Source organism: Rhopalosiphum maidis, chromosome 4 (assembly GCF_003676215.2).
Source record: "Rhopalosiphum maidis isolate BTI-1 chromosome 4, ASM367621v3, whole genome shotgun sequence".
In the NCBI taxonomy this organism is placed as follows: Eukaryota; Metazoa; Arthropoda; class Insecta; order Hemiptera; family Aphididae; genus Rhopalosiphum; species Rhopalosiphum maidis.
Window position 1 is genome coordinate 17,400,575 of NC_040880.1, and position 23,159 is coordinate 17,423,733.

At 27.1% G+C, this 23,159-nt stretch overlaps 1 protein-coding gene across 1 annotated transcript; it reads left to right on the forward strand.

The window, feature by feature from the left end:
- Positions 1 to 16,034: 16,034 nt before the first annotated feature.
- LOC113548057 (cyclin-J-like) lies at positions 16,035 to 19,356 on the forward strand. The gene is made up of 6 exons (XM_026948715.1): positions 16,035 to 16,736; positions 17,078 to 17,200; positions 17,270 to 17,441; positions 17,510 to 17,785; positions 18,465 to 18,621; positions 19,017 to 19,356. Exons 1-6 carry the CDS (start codon positions 16,734 to 16,736, stop codon positions 19,171 to 19,173), a joined length of 888 nt encoding a protein of 295 aa, XP_026804516.1. The 5' UTR covers positions 16,035 to 16,733; the 3' UTR covers positions 19,174 to 19,356.
- Positions 19,357 to 23,159: the final 3,803 nt, after the last annotated feature.

The following is a 23,159-nucleotide window of genomic DNA, read 5'->3' on the forward strand; positions in this document are numbered from 1 at the left end:
GAAAAAACACATGGAAACAGTGTGACCTCGAGCGAATATAATTATTGTTTTCGCGAGCAGACCAACATCGTTCTAACGCAAAATTGTCAATAAATCATGTCTCGTGTGGCAGTCGGCAGTGGCGAACCTCTAGCGAATGGCTAATGCCTTTCGATTCTCGTGTTTATACTAAGACACTAGCTAAGTGGACGACAGGTTAATAATAATTAAAATAAGTAGTAGGTACCTAAAATTAATAATAATAATTTGTATACTACTAATATAATATAATATTTATAGTTGTTAGGTTATTTCACATTGGCCTCAGGTATGCCACTCTAGACTTGTCGGTAGAAGTTACAAGGGTGTGCCTTCGCCTGTCGCACACCCTGAAAATCCAATCGCCTGTATAATACTATTATAATATTAACTATTAGCCTAGGTGAATGGGCGTCTACGACTACTTTTACACACTGGCCGGCCCCCTTTGCTTTCAAATTACAATTTTTCTACGTCGTCACGCCAAAACATATTTATCATCGCTTAGACACCGATGACAAATAATTCGTTTTTATGAATCATCTAGCAATGGCATATAATTCGATCATCAACAATGATACAGTATTTTTAAAATATCCATTCAGAATTTTCGTCTGCCTAAATATCAATTCTATATTAATATTATATAATGTAATTTACCTACGCCTATCTATGTATGTCTATTGCTTATAGCTTCCAATTTAAATCAAATGTCAGAACAGCAATCTTTGTACGAGAATAAGAAACTTTCTATTATCATTCATTGAAATACCACAAAATATGTAGGTATACATACAGTGTATAAAGGCTGCACGTTTTTCCCATACCCGTAATTCCTGTAGCTATGGCTGACTCCCCCTTTTTGAAAGTTAAGTATATTCTAGTTGTAATGAAGGTGTTGCCGGTATTGGAGCTACTGGTTAAGGAGCAAAAATTCGCGTACATCGTAAATGCCAATTGAGTCAGAGATCGCAAGTAAAAAATATTATAAGAAAAATCATCATGTTAAAATTATTTTGTTAACCTATAAAAGGACACTACACCCTCATGTGTTGTCTCCGTCTTACACATATAAAACATAGCAAAAGCTGTTTTGCGTGGGATAGAACCACTCTGGCTGTAGTGATGGTAAGACTACTAAGACTTCAAATTGGTATATAATATTTTCACCACGTAAAAAGGATAACTTTGGCTGTGAAATATCGTTTTAATTTTTTTTTAATTATACGAAAAATTTCTTATTGTTTCAAAATCCATTATTTTTGAACTTAAATAACTTTTTTTTTAGTTACGATATCTAAAAAATAAAAACGATATTTCACAGTCAAAGTTATCCTTTTTATGTGGTGAAAATTTCGTTTCTTAGTCATTGCTGTAGCCTTCTCGGTTCTTTACCGCACAATACAGTTTTTGCTATGTTTTACATTTGTAAGAGGACACAACAAATGAGGATGAGGGTGTAGCACTATAGCGTCCTCATTTAATGACTATAATTGTATAATTACTAATATTAAAATAAAATAGATAAATATGCATTTGAAATGATAGTTATTAAAAATATAATGTGAACACTAAAAAGAGTTGGGGATGTGGGTTTGTGTCCTGCGAGCTCTTCACTTTTTGAGCACTCCCAGAAATATTGGTTTAATTGTATCTATCGGTACATAATTACTACATATAATACATATACTGTAGAGTGTAGGCATAAACATTAAAACATAATTTGTACCAGCACCACATATTATACGTTTGGGCTTGGCATCTACATAATATGCAATAAAATTATACTAGTACAAATATACATTTAATTTAATAGTATGAGAAATTGAAAAAAATATATATAATATAAAAAATAAAAAATAAACGTTGATATTTCAAGATACATATACCTAAAAACGGCACTATGAATTTGTTCCAATTTGTAAGTTAGTAAGTTAACTAATTACTATGCCACAAATTAGTCTCAAGGTAAATATTGCCATATTATTTTATCATTTAAATTTTTCAATGAATCGAAATATTCGAAATCCAATGTGACCTGTATCATCTTTCAAACAAAAGAAATATTTGGAATGAAATCTAACTATTTCATGAGATATGAGCTTTCTTATGCGGAAAATGTTTGTTTCGAAAATGCGTAGAATTAATGTCTAACCATATCCTATGCCCTTTTTTTTAGTAAGGTGTAACGTCTTACGTGATGGCCGTGATACGTGTTGTGTTAAATGTGTTCTTGATTATTCCTGTAGCTATGAAACATAAAATCTCTTTAATAAAGTATTATTCGGGGATAACCTACAAATTAAAAACTAACAAGCGTTCACGAAGGCGGAGGTCAGGTCAGTGACAATATACAGACAGAAACGATGACGCGGGGCATTATAATTAAACCGCTTTGTATCACCAGCGTAGCCGCATGTAAATATTAAAATAATTAATAAACAACTATGACACGCGAGCATTACGTTGTTGTTTTCTTAAAACATTATAGATATTATAGTAGGTAACATCAATTAGACCGCTGACCACTGTTTAAATGTCCTAATTTATTATTTAATTATATATTCGCCGAGTGCACGATTGCTGATAAATGCGTTCTAGGTCTTGTTCATCAGTACCTATAAATATTATAAACTGTTGTCTATTAAACCATCCTAAGTCAGAATTATTAATTAATGAATCATCATGATGATATGTGGTTACACTGCCTATCACAGGTATGAGGTATAACCAACAATACTAATAAATTATCCTACTTCAGTTTGGATGGCAATTCGCTTACTGTACCACGGCCCACGCAGAATAAATAAAATTTCATACGTCTTTTAAGTTTTAATACGTTTACTGAAAATGTTGGTAACAAGTTAGCTATACAATTATAGTAGTAATTACTTATTAGTTATTACTATAGAAGTACAAGTTGAATATATTTCAACGACACAATTACATTAGAAGCCATGCTGGTACCATAAAGAATAACAATTATATCTCAGTGGCGCACCAAAGTTGGTGGACTCCGAGCTGGACCACCCCCCCCCCTAATTTTGAAGCATATCAAATTAATCATTTTTATTATTTCATTCATTTTTTTTTTTGTGATATTATAGTAATAAATTTATTTTAATGTATTCTATAGTAGTATATTTTTCTAATTTAAGGACTTTTTTTAATCTTGTTTTTGCATCAGAATTTTACATAACAACTTTTTGTTAAATAACAATGATAGATTTGTAGTTCTTAGAACATCTCCCCTTGGAAAAATACTGTTTGTCCCACTTAAATATACAATGTAACAAACAGTAATCGATGTCATTACTTTCTCATAATTCAGACTAACGTTTGACCTGTAATTTAATGGTCCGAACGGCGAAATTGAGTTCAAAATCAATGATCTTCCTACGCTGAATACCACCGCATAACAACATTGGAATTACATTAAGAGGACGCCATACCCGCATATGTTGTCTCTGTCTTACTAACGTACATCATAACAAACTTTCGTTCAGCAGAATACATTTTGTGATGTTAGATTTAATATTGAGTAAATTTACCTAATACCAAATTTAAAGGTAAGAATATTATCTAGACAATGACATATTATGCTTTTATTTATATTATTATTTTAAAGTGAGTTATTGCTATGTAAAGTTTTACAACTCTAAAATGTTCATAACTCACTTTTAAATGATAATATCAATAAAAGCATATGTCATTGTCTAGATAATATTCTTACCTTTAAATTTGATATTAGGTAAATTTACCCTAATATTAAAGCTAACATCACAAAATGTATTCTGCTGAACGAAAGTTTGTTATGATGTACGTTAGTAAGACAGAGACAACATATGCGGGTATGGCGTCCTCTTAAACGAATCCGAAAACAATTATTTCGTGAGATTGGCTGCGTATTCTAATAATTTAGAAGATAAAAAGTTCAAGCCATAACAAATAATAAGGCGACAGAAAATGTATGTAAGAAATCTACATTTATATGAATATTATTTAAATAATTTATTAAGGTTGGTAATTATTTTAATTATAATAAATAAATTATAATGTGAGTATAAGGTATTACTCATATATTCTACTACTTCTTGTTCTACTTAGCAAGACAAAATATGCATATAATATTTTAATATAGTTCAATCAACGGCAAATATGAGCTGGGGCTTTGTGATTCAATACATAATTAACCTGTATAGCTTAACACTTACAAATTATTATATTTTAAAACTGAAAAATAACGAAAATCCTCTATATATAAGGTGTATTAGTGTATTATTAGAGTATTAACCTAACAACTTAACTTAAGTATATATATATAATAACTTATAAAAAGTAAAATTCTTTTGATAAAATTATGTTACATGATACTTTGTATAATAAACTCTATATCACAGGCACGATATAATAACATATTCACACATACGGAAATAATTAACTGTAAGACTTATTTCCAATAAGCACCATATGAAAATAATGCTTCGCTATACCTATACATATTAAAATCAACAAATTATACTACAGACTACCGAACTCCGTACTACGACATGGCCACCTATACTACTGACTACTGTAAAATTTAAATTACATACCTACTTTAGTACTTTGTAAGTATTATTTGTTTATAAATAGGTATTTAGTAGTCAATAAAACCAATAATAATAACTGTATAATTGAATCTTGGTTATATTTAAATACGTTTAAGATCCTTAAAATATCTGTCTACTACCAGTTACGGTAATTAATAATAATTATTAGGTATAATTGTTATACATATAGGATCACACGATTCTCCCTAGGTATCTTATACTTAACTGATCACCCCCTGGCTACGTTAACGTTCTTATAAAATACATCAGTATTTATTAAACACAACATGAAAAGAAATATTTTATGAAATATAATGTATCATAATGGCATAATGCACGTGTTAACTTATAATTGGTGTAAAAATAAATTTTGATAATTTTTCATTTTCAATCTTGTTTTTCTGTGTATTTTAATTGTTCATAAATAAAAAATCAAGATAAAAGACACGATAACGGATAAAATACAATATCTCACTGTCTACAATGGGGATAATATGATTAAGATAATTCAATAATTGTTGTAAAGGTATAATATATCTGGTTATATCTAATGATTACATAGGTACCAGGTACGCATTCAGTAAATTATTACAGAGTTACACGTGCAGTTATACACATTTACACAACATATCAACAACAATAAATGTGTTTATAATTATAATAATAACCAATAAATCTATAAATCCGAATTATTTCCTAACTCTACGGTATTGTATCATAATATTTTCCTAACTATAATTTCAAACACTTATAAAGTTATAAAAACAATAGGCTAATTATATAACATAGACCAATGCCAAGTCATCACTTCAGTGGTAACTAAATTTTTTTTTACTCGAGTGCCGTTTAAAAAATTTAAACTTTGTAGACCACAATGTAAAATTTATATCGTAAATAAACATACTTATAATTTTTAGTGGTATAAAATGCAATACATAATACATACTTAACAGATAGATCTAAGTTTTCAACGATTCTTACATCATTCCATTATTTAGACATTTAAGTTTATTGTAATATATTTTCTTATACTTACTTAAAACAAATGTATTATTTTGTTAGTTATGTGATTACGTTTATTATTGAATGTAGCACAATATATATATATATATTAATACTACATAAAAAATGTTCAATAAAATATTAAAATAAACATGATAATTATATGAATAGTTCTATAATAGGCACAAATAGTCCAAATTTCTTAGTAGTCTCTTAACTCCTTTAAAGTATTATTTTTATATTGATTAAATAAACATTAAGTGTATTTAATCAATGGTTTTAAAAATACATGAGGCATATCCTCTACCCCATCTTCACTAACAACTATATTTATCGACATACAAAGACAAATTATTATGTACGTCAGTAATCAGTAAATAAGTACCTAATAAGTAATATATTATATATAATTTACATTTTACATTCAATATCTCCATTTCATTTATTATTTGTGATGATTGATGAAAATAATAATTAATTGTTGGATCATATTATTCTTTAACCAAACTACTGTATTTAGTATTACCTATTAATATTTATTATGGGTTAGTAAAAATTATGGCTCGCTGGTCGTAGGTAGAAACTATTACTAAATTGCAAATAATACAAATAATGATAATATGGTTTATTATAAATAGTATTGATTTATCGAAATCTGGAAACTTGAATAATCATTATTTTGATATATATATTTCATAAACCTAACAATTTATACTTCTAAAAATATGTTAAAGAGGCCAAAGAAAGGTATGAACTTACACCCATCTTCAAACGAATTTGTTCGTTAATACTTTTGATTAGGCTAGAATACATCCCAGAATGTTTACTCCATAATCCATATAGACATAGTTATACTTCTGAATCAACATTTAATTTGTATTTAAATGAACTGCAGAGTGCAAAAATAATATTATCTGATAGTGATACTGATAACATTTAGTGTAAATTTAAACTAATATATATCATACAATTATACAAATTACAATTTAATTATAAAAATTATGAAGAACAATATTCTAATTACCGTATTTCATTCCGATGAATTTTTATTTTTGATAAATATAATATTTTATAAATTATATTAAAAAAAATATTTAATTAAATTTTCTACTTGTAGTAACTATTGTAACTAATAATAATAATACAATATATAATTGAAATCAAAATTAAAATAAATATAAAATTGTTATAATTAATTTGTATTACATAGCTTATGAAATTACACATTGTGTGTGGTCATAATCACGGAAGTATAGGTATAGAATATAGATATAACTATGTAAAACGGTTATTAATTTTATTTATTTAGTTATTACTATAAAGGTCCTCGCTGATTAGTAACTAATCTAACCTATTGACTTTTAATAATGTTAAAATAAGTTTATTTCGTGAAATATTTACAAATTATTTTTTATTTCAATACTAATAACTACATATTTTAATTTTGAATATTTAGATTTTTTTTTAATAATGTTCATTAAAGTTATAATATAGTAATACTTTTAAAGTTTTAATTCGACTTAAAGTTCAAAATACAAAAACGTTATCCTATCAAGAATACATTTTAAATTATAATATGTTGATGTAATTTAAAACTATAAATGGTTTATTAATTTTAATTATTATAGCATTTATATTTTATTTTAAGTTGTAATTTTATCATCATAACGTGTTTAATAATTAAATATGTATTTATTCCTTCCCAACCACACACATATATATATATTGTGCCCCGTGGGTATAGATTGTATATTGCAAATAAAGAAAAAAAAAGTTATAATTGAAAGAGTAGAGATGATGGTAGGTATTACATTTAAATTTAACATTTATCTATTAATATATTAATTTTCTCTGTTATCTCAATCTAAACTAAAATAATTTGATTAGTATTAAATTTAAACTATGCATATCATATACATATAGGTACCTAAACTAAGTATCGATATTTCTAAAAAAAAAAAAAATTGCTATAAAATGAGAAATTATAAAAATAAGAAATACCATTTAAAATATTTAATACTTTAATATCAAATAAATGAATACATTTGGTTTTATTTTTTGCAAAAATGTAAGTTTCGTAATAATTGTATAATAGGCATATAAACACTAAACAGTTAGATATACCACCACATACACCACATTTATAGTATTCATAGAAAATATTTATGAGGAAGTTAGTGTCTAATGTACTAAAAACTATAAATTATATAATCAGAATCATGATGGGGACCAATGTAATTATAAGCAATCTAGACAAAGGTATATTTTTAATTTATTATAAATATCTTTTAACGTTTTAAATTTAATAATACCTAACTACCCAAGTATTTAAAAATTATAAGTATAATGTAGATATATCTGCAGTCGTCGACGTTATATAGTGACTTATAGTGACAGTGGTTGGCAATGAATATTTTAACCAACATACTAGGCAAAATTTTTGTCAGCTAGTAGACTATATATATTTAATTACTGGGTGACAAGCCAACCAGTGTCAGATTTAATATATATTTTACCCAGGGCAAAGTATAAAATTAGCTCCCTCTCACAATTCAGCCCTCTCTATTATTATTCCACTGTTATACTTATATAACAGTTACTCTCCAAAAAATATTTATAAATATATATACATATAATTAATACATGATTAATATGAGTTTATGACGATTATCGTTCCGTGATCATATTAGTATAGTTGAATTGTTTAATTAAATAATTATTTAATTTGTAAATACTTGTGTAATAATAATCTGACTACAAAAGTTTCAATTTGTTTTAAAAAAATTAAAATGTAATAAAAATAGTATGAGTTTAAAATTTGAAAACTGCGCCCTTCTGGGCAGCAATGGGCCTGGGATCGCCCCCCTCTAGATCCAGTACTGAAACCAACAACGATATTTTTTAAAAATGACGTTTGAAATTATTAAACAATTTTATTTAATAGTAAATAATAATTTCTTATATTTTATTTTGTTTATCATTTTGTTTGATTATTTAAACTTAGAAGTAAAAGTAATTATTGAGATTTTCCACAGTAGAAAACCATGTAACCACTGACTGTTCACTGTAAGTTTCTATAAATTAATATAACGCGAGAAAACAATTTATTTTATTGACAACTCCCTTTCAGCCACCGTGAGCACGCTATAATAGCTATAGCTATTGGTTGAATATTTTTTCACTTTAAACTTTCAAATTATAAATTGTTGAAGGAATTTAAAAAAATATATAATGTGTTTATTTTAGTTCTTACTTTTATTTTACAGTTGTTTTTTATTCTTATATATGTTATTGAATGCCATTAACAATTTATTATATAATTAAATTATTTTAACATAATAGCTAGATTACATTTAATTCATAAATTATTTATAACTTATTTATGTGTTTCGAGTTTTAATGGTATTGTTAGATATAGGTATAATTTTGTTTATTTAATGCTGAATTGATTTTTTAGACTCATATTTTCAGGTCGAATTTAACTATGATTTGTTGTGTGGAACATTTTTTTTTAAATGTCGACCAATTCTTTAAAAGTTTAAAATATCTACATGTATAGTTAGTGCATAACATTAGTGTTTTAACAAGTACTTTTATATATATATATATTTACATTCAGTTCAATTGTAACGTAATAATACTATATTGAACAGTAATACACATTATACAGTTAGGATTAAACATGAGAGTCGTGATATCAACCATCATATATCATAAAATTGCGCGGTCGAGAAAGATCATGTAAGTAGGTACACTCTAAGAATTGGTACATATTATTAGAATAATAATTAGGTATACACTCTATGTAATCTATGTGAGACATCGGTTTAAAGTTCAGACCGATTATGTTATTAGGTTTTATAAAAACCAATACGTCGTAGAAGCGCATTTAACACAATTTCGTTTGACGGCGGTCCGACATTATACGTGTGTATAAAATATATTATCAACTGATTTATTCAACACACCCATAGTGACTTTACGAGTGGTCATAACTATCATAATCTCTAAAATTAAAAATGGCTGCATTAACTTAAAATTATTATTTAACATTATAGACGATAGTTGATATTAGATATCCCATCATAACATATTTTAGAACGTTAATACAAAATGCAACGTTTAAAGATTTATAATCGCCACAATAAAATATACTGACGGATTTTTATTTTTTTATGAGATATTTTATAAATATTGCTAATTTGTTAAGTATGAATTATGATCCGTAAAATGGGGTAAATAGAGTTACACATCATGCTCGGCAACATTTTAAACTGTCAATACAGCAGACATAAAGTGGTATAAATTACGTCATAGATAATTATTAAAATACGTATTGTATATAATAAGCGCGCTCTAATTAATTGTTTAAGACTATTTGCACATATTACACGTTACTTGTAAATTACAAGAGCTGAGAGTGATTAAAAATTAATTGCTGGTTTATGTATATTGCAAATTATAGTATTATATAAAAATAAAACATTGTATACTATTGTCTATAAATCTATAATACACATAAATAAAACATTCGATTTTTGACGAGAAATAGTTTATTGGGATAATTTTAACGATTATTAGTAAATTGTTACAACAAACTGAACAAACGTTCAATAATATACAGGTTAAGTTGGTTAGTTATTGGAATTTTTCAATCATAAATCTCGTATTATAGTTTAACACAAGTGAAGTATATAATCTACGAAGATAACAAATGATTATAATTTAATGCGATTTTTCAAATCAATATCACATAATTAAACGTACAAATGAAACTTGCTTAATAACCTATATAGTTGGCACCTAATAGTACTTTTGATAAAATATAGTATATATATAAAACTACTATTATTTATCTTATAATATCTTATCATTCTTATCTTACATTCTTATATCATACTGCAGTAATAAGCAATTCGTGCCTCATTTCCAAATCTCTATACCATCGCCAAAAATGTGTAGCCTATATATGTGTAATATGTAATTGATCAGTGATTGACTTAAGTTATTATAACTTATTTTGTATATTCAATTGGCAAGCTGGTGAAGTTTGTTATATCCTATTATAGCAAGGTGAAAGAATACTCCAGTGATAAGTTGTATTAAACAGGGATAACTTGTATCTCTCCTCCATGATGAAAAATACTACCCTTATTGTACACTTAATACTTATAGTATGCTAGTCCAACAAAATGTCAATATTGATAATTTAGTATAGAGGAAATAATAATAAGATGTTTTAATTAGTTTTATAACGAGTCCATCATTAGACGTCACACCCGCATCTACAAATGCATCTGATCAATGGAGAACGGAGAACATTAATATTGAGATCAGCAGTTCCAATTTAGCTTAAAAAATAGAGTACATTGACCTGTTTTAAAATTTTTAAGTAAAAAATTACGTGTTTACAGTTATGAGAATTTTAAAATATATATATATATGTTTATGTATGTATATAATACATATATATGAATATATACTCATAACTTGTTTAAATATTAAAATATCATAAGCACACCGACAAGAGAAGAGAACACGGATAATAATAGAATAGGTCAATTTACGAGTAATATAATATTTGAGCTAATAAGACAAAATTAAAACTGCTAAACATTAATTTTAATATCTATGTTAAGCATTAGATAGGCAACATACGTATGGGTGAAACATCTTCTCGATTATTTAAAGTTTTTTTTGAATAGTAATTCCCAAAATTTTGACAAAAATGAAAAAATAATGACCAATTTGAATTTTAAAATATTGCACTGAATAATGAAAATTGTCTTAACATTCTATTAAATTAAATTTTATCGCCAAAAACTGATATTTTTCCAAAACCACTAACCGTTGTTATACGTTTTACATTTTATAGATAAACACTGGTTTTCATAACCTTTTTTTCTTTTGGTATAAACGTATTTATGTATGCATGCATGTATGACATAAAATCTGTTTACAGATATTGAACAATCAAGACGTATACCAAGTACCTATGTTAATAAACACGGCTACACGTAACAAAATGTATTGAATATACCGGTTTATAGGTTTATTATATTTTATTATTATTAACTGAAATATTTTGCAAGTTTTATAAATATTGGAATGGACAAAATAATATTACTCCCTATGATTATCTCGATGATTTGATTGTTGTAACTTGACACAGCAGATGCAGGTAAACAATATTTGTTTGGTAATTACCTATTTCTAAGGAAATTGCTGACAGAAACACTACTTGAGTTAATTTGCAGGCAATTAAAAAAGTATCCTATTATATAAAATTAATTAATGTAGAGAAAATGTGCTTAAAAACAACACTAAAACAGAGAAATATTCATTATGAATGAATGAACCTATATGTACTATGTACGTGGAATTGGTATTTATATAAATAACTAATTATTATTAAGTATTTAAAAATATAAATAAATTTATAATTACAATTTCATACTATATTCAGTATATTCTGCTGTCCAGTAATTCTAATAATTAACTATTATTATTTTTAAATAAAAATTCATACATAGATTCCCTATGCTCTACATAATATTATGACCTAACTAAGAATTTTCATATGTTATTATTATAAAATTAATGGCATTTTATAAAAATAAAATATTTTTCATGATTTCGTAAATCTATAACCGTAGATTTTTATAAGAATTTTCGTACAATATACGTAATACGTAATACACATTTCCACAATAACAAGTTATTTACATATACGATATATATAGTTACATATATTTACATTTCCGCGTGATGAAATAAATGCAGCATTGTCGTTCCGAAAAACATACATAATTCCTAAACCATAGAACATGTTCTATGCCTAAACTAAGATAAGTTACAATTTGTTACGTACTCCCGTATGATGTTTATATCACTAATCGACTCTTCTGTCATTATACAAGAAAAAAAACCGATAAACTTAGATAGGTAGGTTACTCCAAAAATTACACAAAAACGTATAACTGTAAGTAATTATTTCTAGATAATATTAAGTATTCTTTTCTGACGAACATAAATAAAATATTACAGTAATTCCATCAAAAATAATTTACAAGTCATCAACCATCGTATTTAAATGTTCGCGCACTCTTTTATGAATAACTATAAACTGTTAACTATGAGAAAGTTAATTTTTTTATTGGCTTTGTCGTACAACAATTTTTATCTTTCTAATTCAGAAAGTAGTCTATTAATAAGTCGATAATAGCATTATAATTTATAAGTATTATTCCTAAAAGACTCGAATTTAAAAATTTATTTCTCCTTTGTTTTCATCTACTATTAATTTTATTTTTAATTTGCGTATTTATCGATAAGTTATATACCCTAATTTATCAAAATATAAATATTTACCTTATTCTGATCTGGATACTGTAATAAAAGGCATACTACATACTAAAAAGTAAATATAGACGATAATAACAAAAAAATGAAAATAATCCTATTAATTCACAATATAATGTTACGAAAAATACATTTGTATAGGTTTCGTGAAAAAAATAACATTCATGAGAATAACAATTCCAGATTATTTTTTCCTGTTTTATATTTTACGATGTTTTAAGATTAATTTGTCATTCTGATGCCCTCTCAAAATTTGGCGCCTGTGGCCAATGACCCCCTTGCCCTCCTAAATACGTCACTGCTCCTAAGCCAAAAGGAAGTAAACAACAATGTTGTAATTTTGAGAAAAATAACTTTTTCTGAATCATGAAAAACTTTAAGAAACCTTTTAACACCTCAAAGCATAAATACATACTTTTAGCTCAGAGGTATATACATCAATATTCAATATTATTGTTTACAGAAGGAAAATGCAGTATATGCAATATGCACATTGCATATAATTAAAACGTGTTACGTGTACAACATTGAACGATTTAAACAGTAATAATAAGTAATAATAATTTACCTACTGATATTAAAACAAGAAAATAATATATTATATAATTATAATAAACAACATTTATTAATAACACAACCATGATAATAATATTATATCATAGTCGATGCCCGATGGGCTAAACCACAATTACAGAATTAATAACACCTAAAATGTTAACAGTAGATATCTTTATAAATTATTATAAATTATAATGTGTGATAGTATGACATTCTGTGATATTTATAATATTTTTGTCAATACCTATTACCTACTAATCGAAAATACCATATTTGAGCCAATATTAAGTAAAATTATGGTATAATATGAAACCAATAGCATTTACGGTATTTTTGCTAAAGAATGAAAAAACGCGTATTAAAATAACAAATATTTTGTTGTAATAACAACTTCAAATTTTGTTGCTTACAGCCTTTTGGCTTAGGAGGGCAGTATTGACGTGTTGTTGGTGTTACGACTGTTACTAATCAGTTATCGCAATTTATACAAACACATGAAACTTGTAATCTATTAAAAATGTACAACATAATATTTTTAAATAATAATACAATAATTATTGTATTAACTTTTTAACAATTATTACTCTTCCCAAAAGCGGTTATAATCAACAAAAATTAATGTTGATTCATCGATATTACGATTATATGAGTTTGGACAGTCGATACCTTAATGTTTGGTCGAATGTCGATATAGACGATAATATATTTTTAAAAGCAATGGCGGAACAGGAGGGCTATAATATGAGTGTTCATTTTCTAATTAACTTAATAACTTAGCTAGTTAAAGCAATAAGCATCTATTTATATTATAATTTATAAAACAATAACACTTAGATTTTTTTCAGTTAAATTAAAAAATAATACGTTGAGTATATAGTTAAAAGTTAAAACTACAATTACCTAATTAACAATTTTTTTTGGCTTGATCTCACTGTATAAATACAACAATTTAAAAATATAAACATTCCTAGATTTAATCTTTTTGTTGAAACAACTACACGATTGACGAGTAATTGCCTAAATCGCTAAAACAATATGTGCAACAACAACAATCAGAAAGCATGATAAAATGCAATTTCCATGTTTATGTATCTATCATTTAAAATATTGAAAGTTGCACTGAATAAGTGTTACGCGGTTGGTAATTAAAAAAAAAAATACTTCTTTTAAACCGAATAGCTAATTTAATATTTGTCTCCGTATTAATTTTAAACTTTTAGAGTCAAGACAGTATTGTTTATTTATAATTTAGCGTTAACGTTTGACTTAAACTTAATCAATTCGAGTAAATTTCTATCATAAATTGTCCATCTTTGTTTGAAATGTCCGGCGCCTTATGATATGTATGTACGCGATTAAGCATCACATAATATACTGTGCCAGCTAATTCGAATATACATCAATAATATATTATTGAGACTCGTTACTTAGGCACAAACACGCATTTTATCATCGTAATGTTTCGCCACTCACCAGTCCCAGTCTTCTTCTTCGGAGGGTAGTTCGGTAGTTTTGCCAAACGCGCATTACAGCGGGCCGACACACCGCCGTTAAATAACATATAAGCGGTACGAATTTCCTTTGTTCGGTTATCGGGTATCCAACAAAAGTGGGAGGAGGACTGGTGCTGAGTATTCTCGCTGTGTGAACGACCCACGTCTCTGCACACCACCTGGCCGGCGTACCACCTACCCCGTAGTTGAGACCCGAGGCTCAAGACTATAATACACAATGACTCGAAACCGAACAAACGACCGTGATTCACCGCGTCTTGGACTACGCCGCGCCGCCGTCTCACGGCCACCTGTTCCACCTGCTCGCGGGCTCTCTCTCCCCCGTCTACAACGCAATCAGATATAATGTATACTCCCGAGGGTGGCATATCGTAACTATGTACCGTAATACATTTAGTTACTGAAGTCTCTAAAACCGTGTTTCGTTTCGGTTTTGACGAGGAAGGTACTTGGTCCGCGGTCGCGACTGAATAGCACGCAGCAGAGCTGCCGAACGGGGTTTTTAGTTTTCTTCGATTCGTGTCTAAGAACAGATTTCGAGGGTGGCGACTTGGTGGAAAAAAGATCGGGCGGGCAGGTTATTACAGCAGTGAAAACCCGTATGTCGTGCACACACGCGTCACCGACGTCGAGACTTTCCAAAACTCGCGTCCGCGGTTTCGTGCGAGTCTAAAAATAAACCACACGACGGGTGAGTTGACGAGACACGATAAGACAAGTCTCCATCGCTGTATACGATATCGCCGTGCGCGGTTTACACGCGGGTCCTTTAAAGCGGATTTATAAAAATACTTCTGGAAATAATCGTCGCGGACGTCTAAACTCGGATGTGAAACCGATTGATTCGTTTCGCGTTATCTCCGGCGCGTGTACGAATACCTCTACCTGCCGCGGCCGTGCAATGTGCCCCATATACGGAATCTGTTTTGTCGCGGCAATCCGACGATGTTAAGTTATTAGTTATTACGACGTGATAAAATCGTAATTAAATAATATCGTGTCGTCGTCGCAGATCGCTATCACCGGCACCGCGACGTGTAGTGTGGCTTGGCTTTATGGCGTGCACATCTACCTAAATACGATAGACGGATAGACGATATCGAATTATCAATAATATTATTATTAGATACCCACTTGTATGTGTCGGAAGCCCCAGTCGGACGAGCTCACGGCCCGGCGGGGGTACGGTATCCAACGCCGATGACGGGGTACGACGACCTACGGTGTCGGGTGCAGCAGCAGCAGACAGCAGTACATCGCGATCGTCGTCGTCAGTACTCAGTAGTCGGCAACTCACTACTCGTCACTCGTCACTCGTCCGTCGCGTAGTAGCCAGCAAACAGCCGGTCAGGGATTCACACGTCCCCGCAAAATAAATAGTCCGAGCCGCGTTTCCGAGTGACGAGTGTGTTTTTATTTGAATTTCTGTTGATCGAACCGGCATACGGACGACGACGATTCACATTAAATAATATTACTATAATTATATCCAACCAACGCATTGTTATTTTTTGTAAACCGCAATAAATCACACCAACATTTCAACATTCTACACCACTGGTCTGTACAGTGGCTTTACAACCTTAAAATCGAAAACTTTACAACCATTTCTGGGAAATTCGTAGTCAACAGCAGAACTAACGTGATTTGATATCCACCACCGCCAAACTTGGTGCTTCGCGATAATATGGTAAGTGACTGCCTTCTCCTCTTCGGACGTGGGATATCGTGGATGTTTGCTGCTATTTTTCCTCGACCACATGTTGCGTTGTCTTTTAAAATTAAAAACAATTTGCTTAATTTGGCTTGCATCAGGTGTCCTATTTTAGGATTAACTGTCGCCGAAAAATAGACAATACTATTTTTGTAATTTGTTGGAACTTAATTGAATTTTTTATTTTTTAATGGTTTATTGATACCACATACCATACTATACTTGTGCTTTAGTGTACCAAAATGTAGTATTTTCTTATTAGTGTTGAATGGTTTAACTTGTGAGTAACTGTGGGATTGATTTAATATTTATTTCAGGCATTGAATCATCAAAGACGTACTGATAAATGGTGGGAAACAGAGTATAGTGACAATATACATTCATATTTACAGTACCACGAAGTTAAATGGAGGATGGTTTATGGAGCTAGATCACCACAAGTAATGCATACATTTATTATAATATAATAATAGTATTTAGACATTATACTCTATTTTATTATTATTTAGATTCATTTGCGACCCGTGTTGTTAAAAACTATTAGAAATATAGCCAAGACATGTGAAATGTCAAATGTATGTGTTCATTTGGCCGTCACCTTGATGGATTTATTTATGGATAACCATGATCTAAAATTTGATACTATCATGCTAGTCTCGTTTGCATGTTTAACATTAGCTGGTAAGTGCCTTTCTTACCATTTTTAACTATCGATATAAAGTTAAATAAAATTCATTTTATTTCCATAGCAAAAATTGAAGAACATTGCTTAAAAATACCAAAACTAAATACCATGCAGAATGTCATTAGTAAAGATGTAACAAATTCACACTTTCGTAAAGTAGAGATGAAAATTTTAATGTTTTTCGAGTTCAATGTTGCGATACCTACAGTTGCACATTTCATTGAATTTTATAAAGACCATTTTTTCTGTGATAATGATTTTTATCATAACGAATTTGCATGTATTTTAAAAGACAAATTCAATAGAATGATTCTCTCATACCAGGATGCATCATTGGAAAGTTAGTATTCTATATTCATTGAATTCATTCACATTTTATGATTTAATTATTGAATAATATTGTTTTTAAATAATTATTATATATTTTAAGTTTAAAAAGAATGGCTTGGGCTATTTAAGATGTATCATTTTTTGAATTTTCATGAAACTTTTATATGATTCTTTACTTTAATTAATATAAGTATATTTTGGATAGGAGTAGATTACAACCAATATTAATTAGTATGATAACTTTTAAATTTAACCCATGTTTGTTTCTTATTGATTTTATTGACTTTATTTTAATATGCATATATGATTTATATTATTTGCAATTTTTGTAATGTATCGCATTATTTTTATTAAAAAAAAAACATTAAAAATCAGTTTGTTAATCAGACAGCATACCGATATTACACCTCTCAATCATCACAATGTACAGTAGCAGATTACTAAGGTTCCTTTTCATAAAAAACAGAGTATATTTTTCTAGGTTTATAAAGATTTGTTTAGAATGATAAATTTATCCACAAATTTTACTTTATTAAAGTTGTTCTTAGAAATCAAAAGCTAAAACTAAGCGATGGTAATTTAACTATTTAAAACCACTAGAAATATATCTGAATATATTTAAAATTGTATAATAGTTTAATACTTGTTATGTAGTTATATTTAAAATATATTATGTTTGTATGTTTCAGGCATAAAACTTATATCTTATAATCCATCAATGGTTGCCGCTAGTATTATTTTAACTACTAGGCATACATTAGGATTGGTACCATGTTGGACTGCACAATTACGAAAAGTGACAGGATACTTAAAAAAAGATCTTGTGCAGTGTTGTTCTCTATTAGGGTATTTTTTTTAATTATTTTTATTATAAATTTTATTTAGTGATTTTTTTTTATTTTAACATGTGTGAAATGAAGGTTGAGCTTATTACTGTAATAATCTTGGCTAAACTAACACACGAATAAAACTATTTTAAGTGGACATCAATTTTTTCTATAAAACTTGTAGTGTTATTATTTTTGATTTTTATAATTGGTATTGTCAATTTGAGTTTTTTTATTCAAATTTTATTTTTATGCTTACCAATTAAATGAATGACTTATTTATTTTGTTTCAATAAATGATACAATCGTAATTAAAAATAATTTTTCTTTTGATTTTTTTAACCAACATTTCTATCTTATATTTTATTTATAACTCATTAAATTGTAATTACTAATTTAAACATTATTTTGCAGAAGAAATGTTATGCAGCACAGAAAGTTTGTGCCAATGGATGAAGGATATCTAAGTTCTTCTCCTGGTTTTCGATCTCCAATAATCATGGGAAGTAAAAAGAAAAGAAGTCACATTGATGTACCAAATGTAATTTTATCAAAACGAACAGCATTCTAAAACTTTTACAACTGTGATAAGTTATCCTACAATTTATTCCTATTTTCCTTCTTGTGTACTGTGTTGTTTCACAATGCCTATTCTAAGCTATTTATTTATTTCTACTATTTAAAAAATATATTGTGATATTTATTTATTCATAAAGCTCAATTTATTTTATGAGACTGAATTCTGTTTTGTTTTATTGGGTAATTTATATTTACTATTTTTTTGTTGTTATAAACTTTAATTTTTATTTATTTATATTTATTTGTTTGTGTAGATAAAACTAGTTAAAAATGTATTCAATCATTTATTATGTAATTGTCAAAATTTCAAATTCCTAAATGGTAGATTGAATATAATTGTAAAATACAATTATGTTAACTAAACATGCATTTACTTTTTCATAATTGATCAACTTCCTCTAATTCAAAGCCATAACTGGGGGGGGGGTCAACAAGTAATATATTGTAAATATGGCCATATTTCAGGGATAATTTTATATTATTGTTAAAAGACTCTGTGTACTAGGTATACTTAAATGAATAGGTTCTTAATTTATTATTTAAATGTCTTTTTCAATAAGTACTTCTTTATGTATAAAATATTACAATTTCATGCATTTAAGCATTTTGATTTTCAAACTTAAAATTGTTTTGTTACCTACTTATTATTTTATATAATACTATTATTTAGCTTCTCTATTCTTAGGTCTGGATTAAATAAGGATGCCAGATTTTGAAATTCCTAAACATGTAACACTTATACAGAAATAAGTATATCTTCTTTTTTTTACTTAAATATTTATTAATATGAAGATACATTATTATTTATTAATAATATAATATTTTTAAATTTATAGTATTTATATAATATAATGATACACATTTTCTCTCAACTTCTATTAATTAGGACAAGCTGAATAATTGATCGGGATACTAGTATGTATTTTTAAAATCAGAACTAATGACGATAAGCCTATTATTAAGGTAAAAAAAATGTATCCAATGTATTCTATCTATATTCAAATTGTATGTTCAAATTTAATTAATTGACTTCATAATTGTCCATAGGCGTAACTAGATGAAGGCTAAGTTGAGCTTCCCCTGCCCCAAAAAAAAAAAAAAAAATTTATTCATGAAAAATATTGCAGGGCTCTAAAATATATTTATAAACATTTGACAAATATAGTTATGGGCCATTGTAAGCTGTTGTTTAAAAAAAAATTGTATTAAGTAATAGTAGTGTTACAGTCATTTTACTTTGAAGGGTACAGTTAAATCTTTTTTTTTTTAATTGGAACCTTAATATTTTATGAAAAAATTATGATGTATAAACTATAAATATTTACTGGTACTTTAAGAACTAAGAAGTTAAATATTTAAAAAAAATCAATACAAAATATAATAAAAATTATTGTCACCCATTAAATCTTAAATAGATCTAACATAATGTGTATGTAATTAAGACAGCGACTTATAAATAATATGTAGTCAAAAAACATTCATACATTTATTAAATGTAATTTTTTCTTGGTTCATCATATAGATCATAGAATGTTGAGTAACACAATTATAATTAAATAAATTATTTTTAATTGATTAATTAAATTTTTTATTTACATCCTTGAATTTAAAATGGCCAATGCACATATACACTAAGAATATATTATTATTTATTACCAACTGAATTATCATAAACAAATATTGGTAATCCGAAATTTAAAAATTATTAAACATTTAATAATTGTCTATAATATTAAAGTATGAATAAGTAATTTGAGAATATTGTAATATATTGACTACTCATAGGTTTGAAAGCAATAAAATGTTTGTATGTTTGTTAAATTTAAAATTTTACAATACAATATAATGAAGAAAAGTTTTTTAAAGTATTCAATCTATTTAAAAAATACAAGTAACAAAATACTTATCATCATTTATTTTTGATACATTTGTTACAGTTTTAATATTATTAAAAATAACATTGATTACAAATATACAAATAAAATTTATCCAAAATTATTAATTACCAACATCTAGACAATTTTAATAATTCATAGAGTATTATTAACAGATTAATAGAATTAATTTAGTTAGGAACATTTAATGAATAATTAAGAAAGCAACAGTTATACTTCCAATATTAATTTTATCATACACATATATTTATATACAATAAAGGTCAATATTTGTATCGGTAATTAATATTACATTATTGCAAAATTTAAGAAAATTTTACACATTTCTTACTTTAGGGAAAAAGATTATAATACCATCAGCAAGAAAAATAGCAAATTATGATTATTATATATGTCTAACCTAAGCAAAATAGTATTATGCAATTTTTTTGTTTCGGATTCATTGACGGACATCTAATGCAGCCACTATATAGTTTCAGAACATAGAAATTATATTTTATTACCTAATTTTTTCTCATAAGCACTTGTTCTGAAATCTCAAAAGGTCAGGGATCTTGGAAGACTTATTTTAAATATATGAAAAATAAAAACCTTAACATCATACATTTTATTTTGTATTATTTATTTATTTATATTCTCAATATTTGCATTATTTGGATAGCATTGAATGAGTTATTGGGCCATTTAAAATGTACTTATGTAATATTGTATTCATAATCATAACAGATAAATACAAGTTTCAATTATTTTAAAGAGAACTTTAGTTTTTGAAAATGTTGCCACATAGTCAGATATTTTTCATATTCACACATTAAATTTATTACCTGAATCTCTTGTATTTACATTTTAGCTATATTTAGGACATTTATTTGCATCTGGCTTGGTAAAAATTACATTTTTCAATTGGTTTTTTGTTCTTTTTGAGACTAATCCGATTGCTGAATTTGGGTTATTATTTATAAGCAAAACAATCTGATGAAATTCCTTGATATTTTTTATCAAAAATGTTTACGTAGTATAAGCTTTATATATTCCATGTAAGATGATCATAGCAATAACTAAAAGTTACAAAAATAACCATCATCATTAAAATTGTGTTATCGATAAAAAGTAATTCCTTAACACTCAAATGAAATTCAAACTTTTTATTTTACAATTATACACATTTATTGAAAATATATAATTTTTTTTTTTATATACATAATCAGTTAATATTTTTCAAAAATAAATATAATCTAATTTTGAATTAAAAAAAACAAAATCAACTTTAATTAAAAAAACATGTTTTATTTATTCTGCAAAATCAAAATAAAATAATGTGATTAAAACAATTTAATTAAAAACATATAAACATACATTAATCAAATCAGCACAATAATAAAAGTTATGTTTCGTTATATCCTTATAATCCTGGTTTTTTGATTAATATAATTTACTCAAAATTGAAAATAGCATAGACACAACACATATATTGAATGGTATGTTTCAAACTCTACAAGACACTAGTATTATGTTAACGTTTATATAGTGGGTGATGAAGAATTTGATAGAAAATTTATGGAAAAATCAAAAGAATGTTTTGCTTATCAGTAATTTGACAAATTTAATAATGAGGACTAGTTCAGAGAAACACCAGTAGAAAAATTGATCTGTATACAACTACGTTTGAAAATGTGACAAAATATAAACTCAAGAATAATATTCAAGGATTTGATATTTATACCAACACAGATACATTTACAACAAAAGAGTTCCACTTTAAAATTCTGGTAACTTAATAATTTAGATGATTTTTCTATTGTTTTTATTGTTTTAAATATAAATAAAATAATAAATGCATACAATAGGGTTCAATAGCCAAAATTTAAATTTAAAATAGAGAAATTATGCAGATTGTAGAATTATTTTTTTTAAATTTTAGTTTGTAAAAAACAATATCTTTGATATTTTAAAAAGGTCTTATATCAAAATTGGGAAAACACTGTTTTCAGATTCTGCAACTATCCACCAATTATTATAGTAGGTAATTAAATTACTATGGTACATTACCTTAACTTTAATTAACATGCTAATTTGTATTAAA